Source organism: Echiichthys vipera (assembly GCF_963691815.1).
Source record: "Echiichthys vipera genome assembly, chromosome: 19".
Classification (NCBI taxonomy): domain Eukaryota; kingdom Metazoa; phylum Chordata; class Actinopteri; order Perciformes; family Trachinidae; genus Echiichthys; species Echiichthys vipera.
In genome coordinates, this window is record NC_139844.1 from 27,902,762 (window position 1) to 27,923,261 (window position 20,500).

Here is a 20,500-nt window from a genome sequence, read left to right on the forward strand (position 1 = left end):
TTCAAACGGAAGAGAAGTGAGAATGAATTTGGCTGCTCCCTGACTGTGTCTGCGCGGTGTGCTGCATATTTACATCATTTGTGTCTCAGCTGCAGGACATGAACACGTGCCTAGTTGGGTCTGGGTTGCTGCAGGGATCTTCAACTTCTTGGCCTATACACTCGGTGAGTCCTAACCCCCGCGACCTCTGCGTGTTGTTCTGCTCTGACCTTTGAGAGGCGCGGGGGCAAATTCTTCCTTATGGAAAGTATTCTGTACAGTGACTCTGTTCATAACCACTATCATATGCCATATGCTAGGATATACTGTGCCTAATATACCCTGGGGGTCTGGATATATTTAATTCTGTTTCATCACATTAGCGTGTGTTGTGTGTTGAAGTGTGTTTAGGAGGGATATAACGTGCAGTCCTGTAGTTTTCGCATCAGGTAAAACTGATTGAGGAAACATTAGAAATTAGCAGGACAGTAATTTCAATATGCTGGTTTCTGAGGAGGTTTTATTATCCTTGTTTTTAGCTGTATGTTTTATTTCTGTGTCTGTATACTGAGGGGCGCACTCACACTGCTCCTCTGCACCGTGGCCAAAACAGGTTTTTCAGCTAAAGCCTCGTGTGTTTGACCAGTGTGAGTGCAACCGCTCCGCGCATAACTGCGGCCAGCTGGCCGTCCACAGCCCGTCTGAGAGAGGTGGGCTTTTGTAGAGCGCATTTGCACATGTACGAGCACGAGCGTGCGCACGAGGCCTACGGCGGTTCTGACGTAATTTCTGTGCGCCGAAAATAGAAGGAGGGACCATGCGCGGACATTTAACAACAACAACAATGGTGGTGAAAGGTTCACGTTGGTGTGATGCGGAGGTGGAGTGTTTACTGCAGATTTGGTCGATGAAAAGATTCAAAAACAGTCGACAAGACGCACAAAAACTCTGAGGTCTACGGAAAGACCATGACCATGACCCAAAGAACGAGGTCGCGGGTCCAAGCGTGTGAAGTGTGTTTCCTCAGGAGGGGGTCTGGAGTCTCCCTTAGAGAGAGGGTGAGAAGTTCAGCATCTGTGAGGAACTCGGAGTAGAGCCGCTGGTCCTTTGTGTTGAAAGGAGCCAGTTGAGGTGGTTCAGGATCATCTGGTCTGGATGAACCCTGGGCGCCTCCCTAGGGAGGTGTTCCAGGCACGTCCAGCTGGGAGGAGGCCTCGGGGAAGACCCAGGACCAGGTGGAGAGATTAGATCTCCACACTGGCCTGGGAACGCCTCAGGATCCCCCAGTTAGAGCTGGTTAATGTGGCCCGGGAAAGGGAAGTTTGGGGTCCCCTGCTGGAGCTGCTGCCCCCGCGACCCGACCCCGGATAAGAGGCTGAAGATGAATGAGTGAGTGTTCAGTATCAGTCAATTGCTGACTATTTAAATAAAGACATGACATTTCTAAATCACTCCCAGCATTTTTGCATTTTTCTTATGTTCTGTAAACAAGTTTTCAAATCAGCAGGTGTTCGAAGCACTTAGTGTGCCGTAAAACACGAGTGGGGAAATGAACTAGACTCTGCCTTATTTAACAACCTGTGTTTAGGTGCCCTTGGGCAAGCCGTTACTGTGGAATAGGATCACAGCATGTGCAGCGCACCGAAACACCTGTTGACATGATGACAGTGGATATGATTAACGCGTGTAATGTGACAGGGATCGCTTGCGGCAGATATTTCGGCGGAGGGCCCCAACAACTCAATGAACGTGATCGTGTCAAGCGGAGATTGTTGTTCTTCACAATTAAAAATTAAACTATTTGACATTGACAATTGAATGTTTATCCTTCCATGTGATCATTCGAGGCCATTAAAGGAGGTCGAGTTTGGCAATGTGACCGGGCCACACCCTTCTCACTCTCCGCAACAGTCTTTCCAGCAGGATTGGTCACTTTGTCAGAGCAATATTTACACAACAAGGTGTAGCAGCATCAGGCGTTATCACCGTGAGTGAGTGCCAGGGGGCAAACTGACTGAATAACTGTGTATAGCTCGCTCACTGACAGGTCCTCAAACTCCCCCCCTGGCTGTCTGGCAGCCCAGTCATACAGATTTATATGATTGTCAACTTCCTTCTCTGTTTCTGTTTCTGTGTGTGTTTGTGTGGACATGGACTCTGTGAAACACACTTAAGTCTGTTAAAAATTGTGCCGAGTCTTTTTGTGAACCGTTAAAATGAAACGACTTTCCCATGTGGCCTTTCCTTCGAGGATGTGTTTGCAGATTACTTTCATGTGTGGATGAAATGAGCGTGGACAAGATCCGTTGTTGTGACACTGAATTTAGACTTTGTGCTGTGATGAGAGAGTGAGAGTACGGGCGGTGCGTGGAAATGATGAATCACTATCAGTATCCTTTATTTAACCAGGTAAAGAACTCATTGAGATTAAAACCTCTTTGCCACGAGTTACTGGCCAAAACACACAAGACACAAATAAAACACCATCACACACTACAACAACAAAACAAAGAGGGATTACAAGATTACACAGTGCAATGACAAGATCCAATCGAGCTTATTTCTGTCTTTTATAATTGTCTTGAACTGCCCGAGAGTTACAAGATGTGTCAATTTCAAGTCCTTCTGCACATCGTTCCAGACGGACGAGGCCGAACGTTTAAAAGCCTTTTGGCCCAGTTCAGTTCAGCTCTGACTCTCAGAACCAGCATGTGTATCCTGAGCACGCAGGCCACATCTGCTGAGGTTTCTACACACGTGTGAGCACAAACATGGAGGCAGAAGTCCAAGAATAGATTTATGAATAAGAGTCGGCCAGTGAGAGAGTACAAAGATGGACGATATGCGACGGCAAATAAGGAACATGGATGTACACGATAGCTGCAAACAGTAATCAAACCCAAAGCACAGTGGTAGGAGGTCACTCTAAATACATTCATTTACAACTACTAAATTCTGGGCGGCTGTGGCTTGGTGGAAGAGTGGGTCGTCCTTTGTTTGAGAGATTGGTGGTTCGATCCCCATCTCCCCCCGGTCCACATGTCGAAGTGTCCTTGGGCAAGACACTGAACCCTGAATTGCTCCCCGTGCTGCGCATGGGTGTGTAAATGTGGTGTGAATGGTTAGATCAGATCAGATCAGAGTAGATGTCCACTGCCATCAGTGTGAATGGGTGATTGTGACAGACACTGTGAAGCGCCTTGAGTAGTCAGATGACTAGAAAGGCGCTATATAAGTACAAGTCCATTTACCATTTACCATTAAATGCATTCATTTACAACTACACTTAAAGTGTTGGTCCAGATGTTGTGAAGTGGGGTCGTATGAGGTACTGATCCATAGTCAGTGTGTTTCCTACAGTAGATGGCGGTCGGCACGGCCCCAGTTAGGAGAAGCAGAAAGTAGTCTGCTGTGGACGGGGGCAGCAGTTAAACTAAAGGTATTAAAATATAGACTCAAATATTCTTCAACCACTTTGATGACGGGGGACTGTTGAGAGATGGAAACGCCTCCATCCAAGTCCTTTGAGAACGGATCAGGAGCGTTCAGAAACAGCAGGTCTCCATCGTCCAACGAGGGTAAAAAAAGTTGCGGGGATCAAACGTTTTCTGACCTCCAATGAAAAACGTGCTTTATTTTGAGGCTACATGAAATGTGAGGCATATTAAATGTTCATGCGTTTCCATATAAATGTGCACACACACGTGTACTGTACTAACGATGTGTGTCGTCCTGTCATGTGTAGATGGTGTCGACGGTAAACAGGCTCGTCGCACCAACTCCTCCACGCCACTAGGGGAGCTCTTTGACCACGGCCTTGACAGCTGGGCCTGCATCTTCTTCGTGGCCACCGTCTACTCCATATTCGGGCGCGGGGAGAGTGGCGTGGGAGTGGCCACGCTGTATTACATCCTGTGGGTGGTGCTGTTCTCGTTCATTCTGTCTCACTGGGAGAAATACAACACTGGCATCTTGTTCCTGCCGTGGGGATACGACATCAGCCAAGTGGTACGGACTCAGACGCAGATGAAAGGACACCACCATGACACATCAGCCTTCTAATGACTCGGTATCTTGTTTCTCATCTCCCTCCAGACAATCTCACTCGTTTACTTGGTCACTGCTGTGGTCGGCGTGGAAACATGGTACCAACCGGCGCTGTGGCACTTCCTCTACAGAGACCTTTTCACGTTTATGATCATCGGTGAGCTGTGATTGGTCACTCTAAATGCATTCATTTACAACTACACTTAAAGTGTTGGTCCAGATGTTGTGAAGTGGGGTCGTATGAGGTACTCATCCATAGTCAGTGTGTTTCCTACAGTAGATGGCGGTCGGCACGGCCCCAGTTAGGAGAAGCAGAAAGTAGTCGTGACACGGAAGCTAAGCAATGACCTGCTGTGGACCGGGGCAGCAGTTAAAGTATTTTTAGGTTGTTAAATATATTTAAGTGTACACTATATTTAGAATATGGTCTCAGCTTTATCTTGCTGTCAGACAGCCCTGTTTAAGTTTACATGGGGAGAAACTAAAGCAGTTATATTTGCTCTCACCAAAGCCACCAGACTCCATTCAGGAAAGAACATTTGTTTTATTGTGTGACTTTGATATTTTTGTGAGTTCCTAAGCACTTTTAAACACCAAACTAACGGATTAAGGCAGCGGTAGACTAGTAACTGTCACGTTCTGTGAGATAACATGACGGTTTTAGTCAATGCAGTCTGGTGACCTCGAAGAGAGCAAAGGTGATTGCCTCAGCTCACCCTGCTTAAACCTAAACAGGTGTGTCTGACAGAAAGATAAAGCAGTGACAATGTTCCAAATAAAACATCCCTTTTTATCCCCCATCATTTGCAAAATGCTAATGTGACAGTGCCACACTACAGTTTGGCAGGCTGTTCAGAAATAACCAGAGCCAGGCTCGCTGCTTCCCACTCCTGAGAAACACCCCCTACAATAATGAATGTCTTCTGATTCCCAGCCTGCTCCTTCACTGTGACCTTACCCATGAGCCTCTTCAATGTCCTGAAGTAAGTCAACTTGTCGTTCAGCCTTTCCACTCACTATTTTATTATACTGGTAGAATGAATTCACACGGCGCTCTGAACGCGTTGCCTTCTGTGGTTTTGCAGGGGTCACCGCAGTAACACTCTGAAGCACAGCAGCCTGTACGAAGCCTTCCTGCCCTTCCTTTCTCCCGTCCTTCTCTTCGTCTTGTCCACCGTTTGGGTGGTCTTCTCTCCATCCAACATCCTCGAGCTGCAGCCCAGGATCTTCTACCTCATGGTGGGGACAGCCTTCGCGAATGTCACGGTGAGTGTCTGCTGATTCTTCACACACATCGTTTTCGACAGTCATGCATCACATAAATGTGCCGTTGATGTGTGTTTACTAACGTGTGGATGTTATTCTCTTGCAGTGTCAGCTGATTGTGTGTCAGATGAGTAACACGCGTTGCCAGGCGCTGAGCTGGCTGTTGCTGCCCATGACGCCAGTGGTGTTGTTAGCGGTGACCGGGGTGGTCGCCAATGAGACCCTACTGCTCTATCTATGGACATCTGCTGTCATATTAGCACACATACACTACGGTGTTTCAGTGGTAAGAGCGCACACACATACATATTACTGTACAGTGATAACGTTGCAGCTAGCAGCCTGTTAGCTTAGCACGAAGACTGGAAGCAGTACGTACCAAAATCCACCTTCCAGCCCCTCGAAAGCTCAGTAATTAACATGTGAATGGTTTTTTGTTTTATTCAGTTCAAAAACTGTAGAGTCAACATTTATTAATCTTTGTTAAAGGAAAAATATGTTTACAGACTTAACATAAAGATGTTTGTTTGGTATAAATTATAAATAATAATGCTAAAATGATTATTCCCCCATTTATTGTGAATCATGTCGCAACTGCAATATCGGTCAAAATCATAGTTATATATTTTCCTCATTATGCAGCCCCCTACTCCTGATTTAAACACACGACAAATCAAAAGTCTTTTCCCATTTTATTAAGAACTTTGGGTCAAAATGAACACAGTGCAAGGATCAGGACGTAATGCGCCGCACTAAGAGATAAATATTGCCGTAACGTCATTCAGCAGCTGCTCTTTCTACATTGGGGAATAAACGGCATAGAAAAATCTATACAATACACATTTTTATGTCATTGCGAGTATAAATATGATAACTCCCATCAGTCACTGTTTAAACTCCCTGGGCTTCAAGGTTAGCGACAACATTGCACGTCTATGTCCTGTGCAAGTAAATGTTGAAAATGATGCAAATGTTTTCTGATTGTAATTGAATAAAATTGTCATGAGGTACAAAATAATATTGTTTCCCATTGCTAGGTACAACAACTCAGCAACCACTTCAACATCTTGGCCTTCTCCCTGAAGAAGCCCAACACTGACTGACAGGAGGAGGAGGAACGGATCGGCCTGAAGGAAGCGGAGGTCTAGGCTCCGCGGCTTATCGACACTTCACTCTCATCACCACGGAAACCGCATCCCCTCCCCTCCTTCTATGAGGACACTGCAAGTGGAATGGACTGTGTTTCCACTTTCCCCAAACAAACACACACACACACACACACACACACACACACACACGCATTCCTAAAGAACCAACTAACCAGCCACACTCTGGTCTCTGCGACGGGGCGGGCCCAGGGGCTCTGGCTTCCGTCATCGGTGATTGGCTAACTCGGTTGAGCCAATGAGGTGCAATTGTTTCCTACGGAAATGTGCTTCAGTCATGAGGACAGGAGCCATGCAAACACACACACACACACACACACACACACACACACACACACGTACATACGTTATTCTGCTTTGGTGCAGGTCATTTCTAAGTCGTGGCAGGTATTTCAAATACAAAACACAGCCACACACAAACACAAACAAACAGTTGCACTCATAGTATTATGAATGTATAATATGCCTTGGGGAAACGCCATTTAAGTCTTATTATATGATTATTATTATATTAACAGGAATGCCTCAACTAGTGTTGTTTCAAACCTGACCAAACCTTTAAATTATGGCAGCGTGCGGTACAAACTTCCGCAGCGGTGTCCAGAGTTTAACTTTTCAGTCTCCTCTTTTGTTGTTTTTTTAAATCATGGGATGATTTTCAGTCGGTAGTCCCAGTGATAAATGTCAACAGCTATAAATATACTGTAAATGTAAAGAGGCTTGGGGCATTTTATTTTCAAACTGAAATGAACCTTTAAAAAAAACGATTACTCCTGTCAAACATTGTATAACTGTATCCTGTAACTACTCACACATCCTGCCCTGTGAAAGACAGTTATCACGGGTCGGGGTTTTGACTAACCAGGGCAGGAAATGACCAGGACGACCTCTGACCTTTTCAGCTCTACTAACTTCCCACTTGGACCTCTGACAGCGCACTGGCCTCCGGGCTCTCCCTACATTCTGAGGTGTCGTGTCTTCACGCCGATTCGTTCCGGTTCTTTTGTTTTTTTAACTTTTTTTTTTTTTACACATATTTGGTAGTATTTTTGTTCATCTGTTGCCACGGCAATGGTTCGTGGTTAAGTTGCGCAGCGCTTGAATGAAGAGTGTGTCCAAAAACCGCTAACGGAGCGGACTCACTCTGAGGGAACAAGCCGTCGCACAGGACACCGCAAACGCCACAACACCGCCCGGCATCGCACTTCGCACGGATGCTATCACACCTTTTTATACCGTCTTGATTTCTTTTTTGCAGTCTGGTAAACACTCTGTTTCTCTGCGATTCAAACAACGTCTCCATCGTGAAGATGGAGACTCAGTCGAGGCAACAGACTGGACTTGGTTTCTCGCTTCACTTGTTCACTGCCGGGCCCAAATCGAGTCTTCTCTCGTTGCAAGAATCTGTCATTTTTGTTTTATGTTACAACATGGACTGTTTGAGTGTAGTTTGAGAGGAATACCTGTAAGGTATTTTATGTGTAACCTGACCCCTTTGGTTGAAAAGTGACTCGTCTCGCTTTTCTGCAAGGACTTTCCCAAATACTGACATAGGACAGACAAGTCCCAGCAGTCCAAGCTGGGCCCGATCGGACCCTGAATAATCAATGTGGGACCAAGACTTAGGGAGGAAGTGTTCCACGTGTCTGTCTACTTCACCAATACTTTTAATCTTTGGTTCTCAACCAAACAATACGATTTTAACCCACAAAGTCTGGTTTACATGTCGGCCCTTTGAAGATTCAGTCAGCAAAACCATCGGCCCAATGTCTGGGTGTCAGTGTGTGTGTGTGAACTATTGAGAAAGCCTTGTGAACGGCGAGCTGTCCGTCATGTGAAGTCACAATAATATTCATCTCATATAAAGTTCATGTAACGGTGTGATGATACTGTATGATTAACAGGTACAAGGAAGCATCAGATACACTGGGGATGAAAGACCTGGAAAGCTTGCACCTGTATTTTACATCACACCAAACAATTTTCCAGACGTTTTTGCAGATATTGAGCAACACTGAACATTTAGAGCACAGCCACGACCCTGTGGTGTCCCTGTAGTGGCTACGATGTAAGATCCAACTCTACTGCCATAACGCTCAGTGAAGTAGCCCGTTTGGTGTGCAGCATCTCTGCACTGTTACTGGGGGAAACTTGCTTGCAGTCATAAGCACACAGATATTAGTTGAGATTTGATTTGCCCCACATCTGTGACTCTGGAGACTTTGGAGACGGTAGATTGTAGTGACATGAAAACAACTGTGACTGAGGTTTGTGGGGGTTTGTTTGGTGGGTACATGCACTGTGGGTTTGTGCAGATCTATGTGTATGCAATTGTATGGATGTATTCTCTGTATGTGTGTAAATACGTATATTATTTCGTCATTTTTATTTGATTTTATAAACTACAGATGCATTTGTTATCCAGTAGGCCGATTTCTCCAAACATGGGGCCGCCCAGGCGCCGCAGCCCCGAACCCCTCAGAGCTACAAAACTATCTCGGGACCAGTTACGAGGTCTGACAACACAGTTTCTTTTTCCTCTTTGTAACAATTCTCATTACTGCTGCTCTACTGGCTGATTAGTTTGTTTTTTTTCCTCTGGGGCAGTTTGGAGTGGGGACAGGCTTAGGCTGCAAACACTATGAACAATGCTGAATGCAACAACACATTTCATATGCTAACGGGGAAACGTTAGCTGGGTGAGAAAATATGTGCCAACGAACAAAGAAATCAGTCAGAAATAGAACAAAACCCATTTAAGAAGTCAATTTCTCATCCAGCTGGCAGGTGAATTCATCAAAGCTAATTTATTTGGCATTTTTTGTAGTGTGCTCCTCGGCTTCACTCTCGACTCTCTGGGGGAAAGAAAGTCCTAATCCGCCCCTGGATCAATGAACAAAGCTGGTCATATTGTGACTGAGTTGTTGTACAAGGCTCACACACTCCAGGGCTTTGCTGTGTGGCTATTTGTGATGTTGTATTTAACCAGTGAAGGAATGGACGGTCCAGAAACAAATAAAAGTGAATTTTCCTTAACCACGTCACGGTGTCGCAGCCAGAAACTTGAACTGTGGGGATAGTTTTTAAAAGGTTGAGTGAAGCTAAAGTTCCTTTCATAGCCACTAGGGACCAACAGAGACCTGCGTATGCACCCGGTGCTTTGACCAGGAGAGCGTTTACATCTCTTAAGTTATTTGTTTTCGTCACTGTAGACATCACCTGTGCCGTGGTTCCATACAGACCACGGCTTCCACTCCTTGTGTCTCTGTCTGTAATTAGGGATCTGTGCACTGGAGAACTGTTTCACTTTTCTCCACTCCAGGTTTCTTACAGAAGAAGAAGAAGAATTCCTTTATTTATCCCGCAATGGGGAAATTACGTTTTTTCACTCTGTTATTATTCATGTTACACACAGGCCCGAAATACACACACATGCAGTTAATGGATAGATGTCAGAGCGAGGGGGCTGCCTGGGGAGGTTGGGGGTTCGGTGCCTTACTCAACAGCACCTCGGCAGTGCCCAGGAGATGAACTGGCACCTCCCCAGCCACCAGTCCACGCTCTATTCATGGTTCACACAAGAACTCAAACCAGCGATCCTATAGTTCCCAGCTAAGTCACCTATGGGCTGAGCTGTGCATGTGCATTAACATGCTTCCCCACACGTATTACACTAAAGCTCACACTATAGGGTTCTTTTCATGTACAGGATAGAGTCGAAGCAGTCATGGCATAATTTGCAGAAAAAAGTCAAGAAAAGTCAAAGTAGAAGGTTTCCAAAAGATAAGTCCCCCCAAAAACAGCCGTGGTGGCCACTGGATAACCTGTCGATACCAGTTACGGCATAATCTGTTGAAAAAAGTCAAAATTGAATATGGACAATAAATGAGAAAACCGCACAAAATTCAAAATGGCAAACTTCTTGTTGTGCGGAGCTACTGAAAACTAATGTGAGATATCTGGAGTTATTAAAGGTACGGTGGTGTGGTGGTTAGCACTGTCGCCTCGCAGCAAGAGGGTTACAGGTCCTGGGCCTTTCTGTGGCGAGTTTGCATGTTCTCCCAGTGTCCCACGGTCCACAGACATGCACATGTTGGGTTAATTGTTGACTCTACAAAATAGCCCGATGTCTGTCTATGTTTGTCTCTATGTGTCCTGTGATAGACTGGCGTCCTGTCCACGGTGGACCCCGCCTCACGCCCCATGTCAGCTGGGATCGGCTCCAGACCCCGGGATAAGCGGTTGAAGATGAAAGAATGTTGGTACCATATTTCGTGAATATCAATTCAATTAAGTGGAGTCAGCTGAACACATGGACCAAAGTGTCGTTTATTTTCACAATGTTTAAGGTGCCTGCCAAGTTTTGTGCACTTTCAACAACAAAAAGCTAAATGTATGTTTTGAGATATAATAAAAATTTAGTGCAATGGATTGAGCGATGAGCCACAAGAGGAAGGTAGTTTTAGAAGTGTACACAACTGCAAGGAAAGTAGAATACCTCTAATAGCAAATCGACGTGCATTACACAGAGCTCTCAGCAGACGGAGTCCCAGGACATGTTGTAGCCAACATGGTTTTCTGGTTGTAGTAGTTGAGGATGTAGAGCAGCGAATGACGACTGTTGTTCCTGCAAACATTTACCCCTAAAATGAGTTTCACAGGTAAAACACTAATTGGCATTTTTACGGTTTTCCTCACAGTGTAAACGACATGTGCGCTGAACTTAACACCTCTGACTCGTGTGGCTCTGCGTTCTGTCCCAGACTTCATTAGTACTTGATTGTCTCCTCGCCTGCAGCTCTGTCTGGCAGCAAAAGCTTGTTTGATTGGTTCGTCTTTGCACACAGCGACTCTATGCAAGATGTTTGGGACGGGGGGTGTTGACTCAAGAAGGAATGAAACCTTTCTAACAGAGAGAGTAGAAATCCTCAAGTAATATCGAAGAGGAACTGCCAGAGAACATCAAAGGAAAATGTGGCTTGTATATCACTGACTCTGTGTTGTTTGAACGCGGAGGCCCAGCGTGTCTGTCTTGCGTTGGCCCTCTGTTGTGAACGCGAAGGTGCCGAGTTCTGCCTGTCAAAACAGCTGGCTGCTGATCACGAAGGTCGCTTATCTTGACGGGATCTTTTGAAATCTGACTCTCATCCAGCAATGATTCATTCAAACAGTGTGCTGTGAGTAAGCCAGAGGGTCGACCGTGCATTAAATCCAGCTCAGATTCACATTCAGCGGGGCTCAAAGTGGTTTCTTTCATGCATACATTATAAATAAATGTAGATGAGGATTCATTTTTAGCAGATCTGATAAAACACATTTGTATTTGAACATTTTTGTTTCTCTTATTTCACTGTTCATCCAACATTAACGGGACTTTCATATAGACTACATACATTTAAAGGGGACGTATTAAGGTGATATTTGTATTTTGGATTTCTACTGGAACATGTTTAAATGCTTCAATGGTCCCAAAACACATTATTCTTATTAAACTGTCTGAATGTACCTGTTTTCACCCTCCTGGGTGCTGAGTGCACTCGTGCTAGTTTCGTTGCGATCGGACTTCGGGAACCCTTTGATCTTAAACAATTTTGTGCCTATTTTTTTTTCCTTAGAGTCTCATTTGTTGAGACTTCGCCTACCCCCCTATTTATGGCCCTGCGCTTTCCATCGGTACCAAGATGGAGTCTCTACGACGTTCCTATCAAAAGTTATGGCCTATATGGTGAATGAACACAGAGATCTCTATATAAAGAAAACGTATACAAACAGAAAGATGGATGTTTGAGTTCAGGTGAAAGTGTCAAAGAATGATTCAGACTCCGTTGTTTTATACTTTTATGAATCCAGTGTTTCCTGCGTGAGTCCGTCTGTGTCGGGCTCCTCCCGTCCTCCTCCCGTCCTCCCGTAACCTCAGACTCCAGATGAGTCAGCGCAGCCCCCCCCCCCCCCCGACAGATTTATGGGGGTAGCCTTGAACGCTGCTGTTGCTGATGGACCCGTGCCCATCGTGCTCAAGGAGGAGAGGAGTTCAGTTCAGTCGGCTCAGTTCTGTTCAGGTGGAGCTGCTTCACTTCCTCCTGCAGCTTCGTCTTCATCGTTGAATCTCTGGGGTCGTTCAGTCGGACATGAAGGACTGAAACACGACTGAAACACGACTGAAACACGACTGAAACATCACTTCATCTCCTTTTCCAGGCTCATGAAGACATTTGAAAGGTGCAGGATTCACTTTCTAACCTGAGTCCAGATGGTTGAGTCTCCTGGTTCTCATGGTCTCAGCAGATCCATCTGAACTCTGGTTTAAAGATCTTTGTGAAGGGGTGAAAATCCTGGTTTCTGATTGGATGAACCATCTGTCTGTCACCAACATACGGGCCAAACCAACCAATCAGATGAGTGAAGCGTGTGACGTGCTAACAGCGTGGAGGCAAAGCTCAGAAAGGAAACAACCTAACACAAATAAAAACGTTGTGTCAGGTGCAATAAACAAACAGTCCTGTGTCAGAGGAAGAAATAGAAGCAGGCGGACGTCGCTAACAGTGATTAGCTCGTGGCAGCACGGTGAAGGCATTCAAAGGTCTTTTTTAACCACTAATGCTGCTGAAAATAACAGCAAACCTCTGCAGCAGCAGGAGAAGAGTCCCTACACACACAAAAAGATGCAAAACCAACACAAAAAGATGCAAAACCACCACAAAAAGATACAAAACCACCACAAAAATGTACAAAACCACCACAAAAAGATACAAAACCACCACAAAAAGATGCAAAACCACCACAAAAAGATGCAAAACCAACACAAAAAGATGCCAAACCACCACAAAAAGATACAAAACAACCACAAATAGATGCAAAACCACCACAAAAAGATGCAAAACCACCACAAAAAGATGCAAAACCAACACAAAAAGATACAAAACCACCACAAAAAGATGCAAAATGACTAAAAAAGATGCAAAACCAACACAAAAAGATACAAAACCACCACAAAAAGATGCAAAACCACCACAAAAAGATACAAAACAACCACAAAAAGATACAAAACCACCACAAAAAGATACAAAACCACCACAAAAAGATGCAAAACAACCACAAAAAGATACAAAACCACCACAAAAAGATACAAAACCACCACAAAAAGATACAAAACCACCACAAAAAGATACAAAACCACCACAAAAAGATGCAAAACAACCACAAAAAGATACAAAACCACCACAAAAAGAGTCAAACCCATCAGCAGCATTAGTGGTTAAAAAAGACCTTTGAATGCCTTCACCGTACTGCCCCGAGCTAACCACTGTTAGCCACGTCCGGCTGTTAGCATCTCTCCTGGATTATTTGTGAGTGTATTTTTAAACAAACTGATTTTAGGCTGTTTGAGTAAAACACGTCTTCCACCAAAGCTCGAGTGCGTTTGTCTTTTCTTAAAGTTCATACTGCGGCGTCGCTGTGATGAGAGCTAAGTGGCCGTTACTGCAGAGATAAGGAGCGTTCAGACAGCAGCTGTGTTCCCACAACAATCCCTCCCTGCATGCTCGTCTGTCTGTCCGTGTCCCTCCCACACACACACACACACACACACACACACACACACCTTGGGATGGAGATAACATCTGCAGCCTGTGTGTGTGTCTGTGTGTGTGTGTGTGTGTGTGTGTGTGTCTCTGCTCAGTGATTTGTGGTGTTGTTAGTGAAGTGCAGCAGCTTTTTCGTCTCCGTGTGTTGAATCCTGTCTGACTCTCAGATAATGATGGAATATTTTCAACAGCACTGAATCTTTCTCTGTGATTTACAGCTGCAGGCCGGAGCGATCAGCAGCTCGCCCCGTCCTCTGAAACCAAAGGTAGAAACAGTTCAGAGCTGCAGAACTGAAGCCTCGTGTTATAAACACCACACAGACTCTGAGGGCGCCCTCCCACTGTGCCTCCGTGCCGTGCCCCGTGCTTTAGGGTCCTTGTCCCCCCCTCCAGGCCCGTTTGTACTCACACTACCTGGGCCTCGGAGAATGCTTCTTGCTGCCTATACGTCATCATGCCCGTGCACAGAGGCTCGTGCACAGAGGCTCGTGCACAGATGCTCGTGCACAGATGCTCGTGCACAGATCATTTCCTGTGTTCTTCTTCTCCTCTGGATAAAAGCGTCTCCTCTTCTTCTCCGTGTTGTTGTGGCGTCTGTTCGACCACACGTCACTTCCTGCTGAGAGCTCCGTCCAATCAGCAGCCGGGTAAATCTCAGGGGTTTTAGTGGCGGGTAACAGCTCCCTCCTAACTCCAGCTGTCTGGTACAATTCCTGTATCTTTGCTGACGCTGCACCAAACTGTCTGTCCATCTCACGCTCCATTTTAACCCCAGAACAAACGTGTTGGTCCTGAGCCCTTGCTGCTGCGAACCCCCCCAAGAGCGCGCTGGAGGTCACGTTCGGATGAAGCCAACAGAACCACATCGTCTGCATAGAGACGCAATTCTGAGGAGGCTTTCACATGATCAGCGTTTTGTTCCCGGCTCACCGCGAGGTTGGACGCAGCGTTAGCATCGTAGCAACCGTTAGCTGCTAAACTGTGATGCTGATGAACCTCCATCTTTACGTTTTCTTCTGATCCTGAAACTTTAATGGAACGTTAAATAGTTCGGGGAAACTCCGACACACAAACAAGAAGTTTGTAACCAGCTTGATGTCGCTCTCTGGTTGCCTAGGAAACGTAAACGCCACACTCAAAGCTTGTCTCTCATTGGTTGAGCCTTTGAACGGTCAAAGTTCAACGGATCTACATACATTGGTGCTAACACCACTACATTGGTGCTAACGCCTCTACATTGGTGCTAACACCGCTACATTGGTGCTAACGCCTCTACATTGGTGCTAACACCGCTACATTGGTGCTAACGCCTCTACATTGGTGCTAATGCCGCTACATTGGTGCTAACGCCTCTACATTGGTGCTAACGCCGCTACATTGGTGCTAACGCCTCTACATTGGTGCTAACGCCGCTACATTGGTGCTAACGCCGCTACATTGGTGCTAACGTTGCTACATTGGCGCTAACGCCTCCTGCACAGGAAATGAATGGAACGGCCGGAGCAAAGCGTTTTTACTGCGGATCGTGTGACGGGACCTTGAGGTTCTCATCCTTCCGGGAGTTTCCGGCTGTACGGTGACTCCCCTCTCTTACACAAACAATAAATAAATAATTGATCATAAAAGAAAAACAAATGAGAATCAAACCTATCTGTGTGTATCCACCTTTATGGATGCGTGAGCGTGTGTGTGTGTGTGTGTGAGTGTGTGTGTGTTGCCAGGCTTTTGCACACGCACACAGAAAACTAAGAAACAAAGTGAATGAAAGCATGAAATTAAAAATTAACCACCAGGATTCAACTTGAACCTAGTTTCCCATCAGCCGGGGCTAAAAATGGCCGAAGTCTTTGCAGCTGCATGTTGATTTAAACTCTGTCCTTCAACATGAGATAAAAGGAAAAGTTCCAAAATATTCAAATGTTTGCTTTCCTTTTACTTTTGGGGGTTTGGAAGTTTTGATTTGAGCTTCTTCTTGTTTCTGATCACGGGCTCCAGATGCGTCGTGTCTCTTAGCCGTGGCGTCGTGGTCGGTTATGTCCCGGGCTCGTTGTCTGCGTCTAAGGCCCCTCCAGGTGGAGGCGTCTGAGCGGCTCCTGACAGCAGGTCTCCCACGCTGCCACAGTAGAGCAGGGAACGCATGGGCCACTTCTGAGGAGAGACACAGACGCTGGGTTAACGCTTTATGCTAATATCATTAGCATCATGATATGTAATGAACCACGTGTGTTAAAGTGTCCTCTAGGAGCATAAACGTGTGCTAAAGTGTCCTCTAGGAGCATAAACGTGTGCTAAAGTGTCCTCTAGGAGCATAAACGTGTGTTAAAGTGTCCTCTAGGAGCATAAACGTGTGCTAAAGTGTCCTCTAGGAGCATAAACATGTGTTAAAGTGTCCTCTAGGAGTCTAAACGTGTGTTAAAGTGTCCTCTAGGAGCATAAACGTGTGCTAAAGTGTCCTCTAGGAGCCTAAACTTGTGCTAAAGTGTCCTCTAGGAGCATAAACGTGTGCTAAAGTGTCCTCTAGGAGCATAAACGTGTGCTAAAGTGTCCTCTAGGAGCCTAAACTTGTGCTAAAGTGTCCTCTAGGAGCATAAACGTGTGCTAAAGTGTCCTCTAGGAGCCTAAACGTGTGCTAAAGTGTCCTCTGTATGACTAACAGTCAGTGGGTGTTGACATCTTTACCTTAACAGGGTGCAGGTATCCCCCTGGTCTGGAGGACTGGGTGTGCTCAGCCACTGCCCCTCCATGGTCCAGCGTCTCTGTCAGGTAAGCGATGTAGTTCGTAGCCAGAACCAGAACGTCCAGCTTGGACAGTTTGGTGTCCGGGGGGACTGAGGGCAGAGCGGCCTGAGGACAGAGGAGGGGATAAGTATCAGCTCTCCTTCCACTCTCTAACCAAGGACCATCAGATCTGACAGCATCACGGACGTCCACGCAGGGACCCACGCGTACCTGCAGACTGTGGAAGGCCTGACGCAGGTTGCGTACACGGCTCCTCTCTCGCGCGGCGTTTTCCGGGGAGTGCTGACCCCTCAGCGTCCTGGACTGGACCGCAGACTCACAACCAGAGCCAGAGTGGGACCTGGACCCACGGGCCGCTGGCTTGGGTTGTTTGGTCCAAAAAAGGAAGTTAGAAAATAGTGAAACATTAAAATACAGTGATACAGAAGAGTCAGAATATGGTTTTACACAGTGTGAAAAACGTCCACGTCACACTCTTTAAGGAGTCTTTATCCGAGCGCTCAACATTCACAGACATGTGACCACAGGTTCGCTCCCAGGGCGGCGCTCCGGTCTCAGACTCACCCACTTCCTGGGCTCCCGGCCGCTGCGCGCGCTCTGCCCGTGCCTGCGCGGGGACGCTGGGCTCCCGGCCACGCAGGGCTGCGGCCTCTGCGGCTCTGCAGTGGAGCCAGACACCAGCTGATGGTTCGCTGCCACCAACATGAGACCCTCCAGAGGATTCACCGCCATGGGGGGTCCTGAAGTCCTGAAGACCCGGGTTCACTTTGGTTCAGTCGGGTTCACCGGCTGGATGGAAGTTCCACTGTTGGAGGCTGTGGTTAAAGCATCATCCTTTTTTCCATCGGAGCGTTTAAAAGGATCTAATATCCGATCTCAGGAACATCGACTCTGTAGTTACTGAGGGCCGAGCGAGTCCACCTGGTCTCTGTGGGTCCCCACTTCCACCCAGACCCCAAAGAAGAACCACAATCACCGACTGCCTCTCTGTGCATCCCCGTCCACCTAGAGAATCCCTCCCAGTCTGACCCTCTCCCTCTCTCTCTCTCTCTCTCCCTCTCCCTCTCCCTCTCTCTCTCTCTCTCTCTCTCCCTCTCTCTCTCTCTCTCTCTCTCTCTCTCTCTCTCTCTCTCCCTCCCTGCCTCTGCTTCCTTATCGGGTGAGGTAATGTGGGGAACTTCATGTGGTCCTTATCTCGGCCGCCCGCTCGTTCTGATCCTCCCCTGGCTGTTTGGCTGCCAAGAAGAGCAGGCGGGCGGGCAGTCAGGCCTGGGGGAGTGCAGCACTGGGAGGGGGTCCCGAGCCAGGGCCCTCGGGGGGGCGGAGGGGGGGCTTGGGAACCTCAAGACTCTGCTCACAACTGCACAGGGGTGGGATTGGAATCTCAGGGCAGTGCGACATTGAACATTACTAACGAGCGGAAGAGCCGTTTGGTTTGTTGAGACGTTCATGGCGTCTGTCTCAGCGTCTGTCCCAGCGTCTGTCCCAGCGTCTGTCCCAGTGTCTGTCCCAGCGTCTGTCCCAGTGTCTGTCCCAGCGTCTGTCCTGGCATCTGTCCCAGTGTCTGTCTCAGCGTCTGTCCCAGCGTCTGTCCCAGCGTCTGTCCCAGCGTCTGTCCCAGTGTCTGTCCCAGCATCTGAAGGGGAGAGTCTGGCTTTTTCTGACGTGTGGTTGCATGAGATACTTCTGCAAAGTCAGTGTGTGACCTACAGGGTTCAATTTCACAATCCCATATTTCCCATACTGCGTAGGAGCCTTGCACCTGCAGTAGATGACTGTTAGCATGCTGCCAGTTTGGAGACGCAGACAGAAGGACGGACAGAAGACGCTGCCGTGGACGGGCGCAGAAAATGGACTTTAGTCACTTTAAAAAAGACTCACCTAAAAAAAACAACAGGTGTGTTTCCATCAGGGTCCAATCCCCAGAATGAGGCGGGTCTTTCTAATGTGCACGTGAGCCTCTGGAGCGTGCGTGTGTTTCCCTGTGGGAGAGCAGGGCCCTGTTTGTCCCTGAGAGAAGCCGGCTGCTGATTGGACGGAGCTCTCAGCAGGAAGTGACGTGTGGTCGAACAGACGCCACAACAACACGGAGAAGAAGAGGAGACACTTTGATCCAGAGGAGAAGAAGAAGAACACAGCATCTGTGCACGAGCATCTATGCACGAGCATCTGTGCACGAGCATCTGTGCACGGGCATCTGTGCACGGGCTTGTTAAATGAACCTTTAAGGTGGACTGTTTTCTCTCCTGGTCCTTGTTCATAAGGTGACGTTGTGAATCACACGTCCACCTTAAATCAAACTGACCCGATTCTGTGTTTCTCATTTTGAGGAAGAACGGAGCTCCGCTGAGTCACTGATCAGCTGATCACCGCAGATCCAAACCCATTCACAGTGATCCGTCACCTCCAGAGGCTCTAAACCCCTCTGGGGCTTTTTTTAATGAAACACGGAGAGAGAACGCACGTTTGAGAGGCCGTGGACACTTTTGACCCTGATGGAAAGGAGCCTAATATCAGTTTAACCCTTTTATTTCTCACATTCTCTCTTATATTATTAACACGATGATGCACTGTATTCTGCTGCAGATCGGCTGATTAAGTCTGAAAATAAATAAAGAAATACAAGCAGATAAAAATGAGTGATGACGATGAAACCAGAGGCTGCGTTCATGAGTTTACAGAAGAAGAACTTCTGCAGATGGAGACTGAACGGCTGAAGACGAGACGACAGGGTCAAGGTCACAGTGGGCCTTTGGGCTTCTAACATACATTTATCTGCAGCAGGACAGTGTTTCGCTTGTGTCAGTCATCTACTGTAGGTAACACACTCACTCATTCGTTCAGCCTCTTGTCCCTGTCGGGGTCTCGGGGGCTGGAGCCGAATCCAGCTGATTCATCACTGACACGCTCAGAAACAAACCTGGCAACCCTCATGCAGGACTTCTTTTTTGTTGTTGCGAGGAAGATCTGGAGACTCTGGATGCAGCCGTTCTGATCGTTCTACAGGTTTAACATCAGGTAATAATCTGCACACACACACCCGGACTCTTCTCTGCTTCTTCTCTTTGTTTAAGAACTTTCTCCTCCACTAAAGTGCAAATATTTAATCTTCTGCTCATTTCTGTCAAAAACACTCGAACTTTTAACTTCTCTGATTTAACTTCCTGTGAGTTTGATTTCACCTGTTTTCTTAAATCTGCCTCATAAACATTTAAATATTATATAAAAGAGTTTATTGTTTTTATCCTTTACTGTATTTATTTATTCCTCCCTCGTGTTTTTTAAGCTGCTGGAAACTTCATTTCCTGCAGGAGTTTCATCCCAAAGCATCAATAAAGAGAAGTCTGAGTCTGAGTCTTAGGGCGCCCTCCCACTGTGCCTCCGTGCCGTGCCCCAGCAGGTGTCACGGCTAACGTCTGGTTCCTTTGACCAGTGTGAGTGCAACCGTACCACGTCTAGGAGCGGCACGCTTGCCGTCCACGGCCCGTTTGGGAGAGGTGGGCTTTAGTAAAGCACGTTTGCACGTGTACGAGCACGAGGCCTACGGATCAATGAGCGTGAGCGGGGTTTGTGTGTATCTCACTGAACCAGACGTTTTATAAACTTGTCTCTGAGTTTATTTGATGCGATAATCAAAAATAACTCTCATCTCTGCAGCGCTGCAGGTAACCAAGTGTCCGACAGCATTAGAGAGGTTCTTCAGGCTCCACATAATGATTG

The 20,500-nt window shown here is 46.9% G+C and overlaps 2 protein-coding genes across 2 annotated transcripts in view; one reads left to right on the forward strand and one right to left on the reverse strand.

Moving 5' to 3' along the window:
- selenoi (selenoprotein I) overlaps positions 1-9,499 on the forward strand; it is a 16,248-nt gene extending 6,749 nt beyond the window's left edge. The window contains exons 4-10 of the mRNA XM_083934326.1: positions 90-164; positions 3,725-3,987; positions 4,075-4,183; positions 4,961-5,009; positions 5,112-5,292; positions 5,399-5,578; positions 6,330-9,499. Of these exons, the coding sequence (XP_083790452.1) occupies positions 90-164; positions 3,725-3,987; positions 4,075-4,183; positions 4,961-5,009; positions 5,112-5,292; positions 5,399-5,578; positions 6,330-6,440 (968 nt within the window). The 3' untranslated portion in view covers positions 6,441-9,499. The remainder of the gene's footprint in view (positions 1-89; positions 165-3,724; positions 3,988-4,074; positions 4,184-4,960; positions 5,010-5,111; positions 5,293-5,398; positions 5,579-6,329) is intronic.
- A 6,573-nt stretch (positions 9,500-16,072) lies between these two features.
- tcf23 (transcription factor 23) lies at positions 16,073-17,512 on the reverse strand (the record flags this gene model as incomplete). The annotated part of the gene is made up of 4 exons (XM_083933961.1): positions 16,073-16,189; positions 16,721-16,885; positions 16,991-17,140; positions 17,345-17,512. The coding sequence occupies 4 exons, from the start codon at positions 17,510-17,512 to the stop codon at positions 16,073-16,075; spliced, it is 600 nt and encodes a 199-aa protein (XP_083790087.1).
- Positions 17,513-20,500: the final 2,988 nt, after the last annotated feature.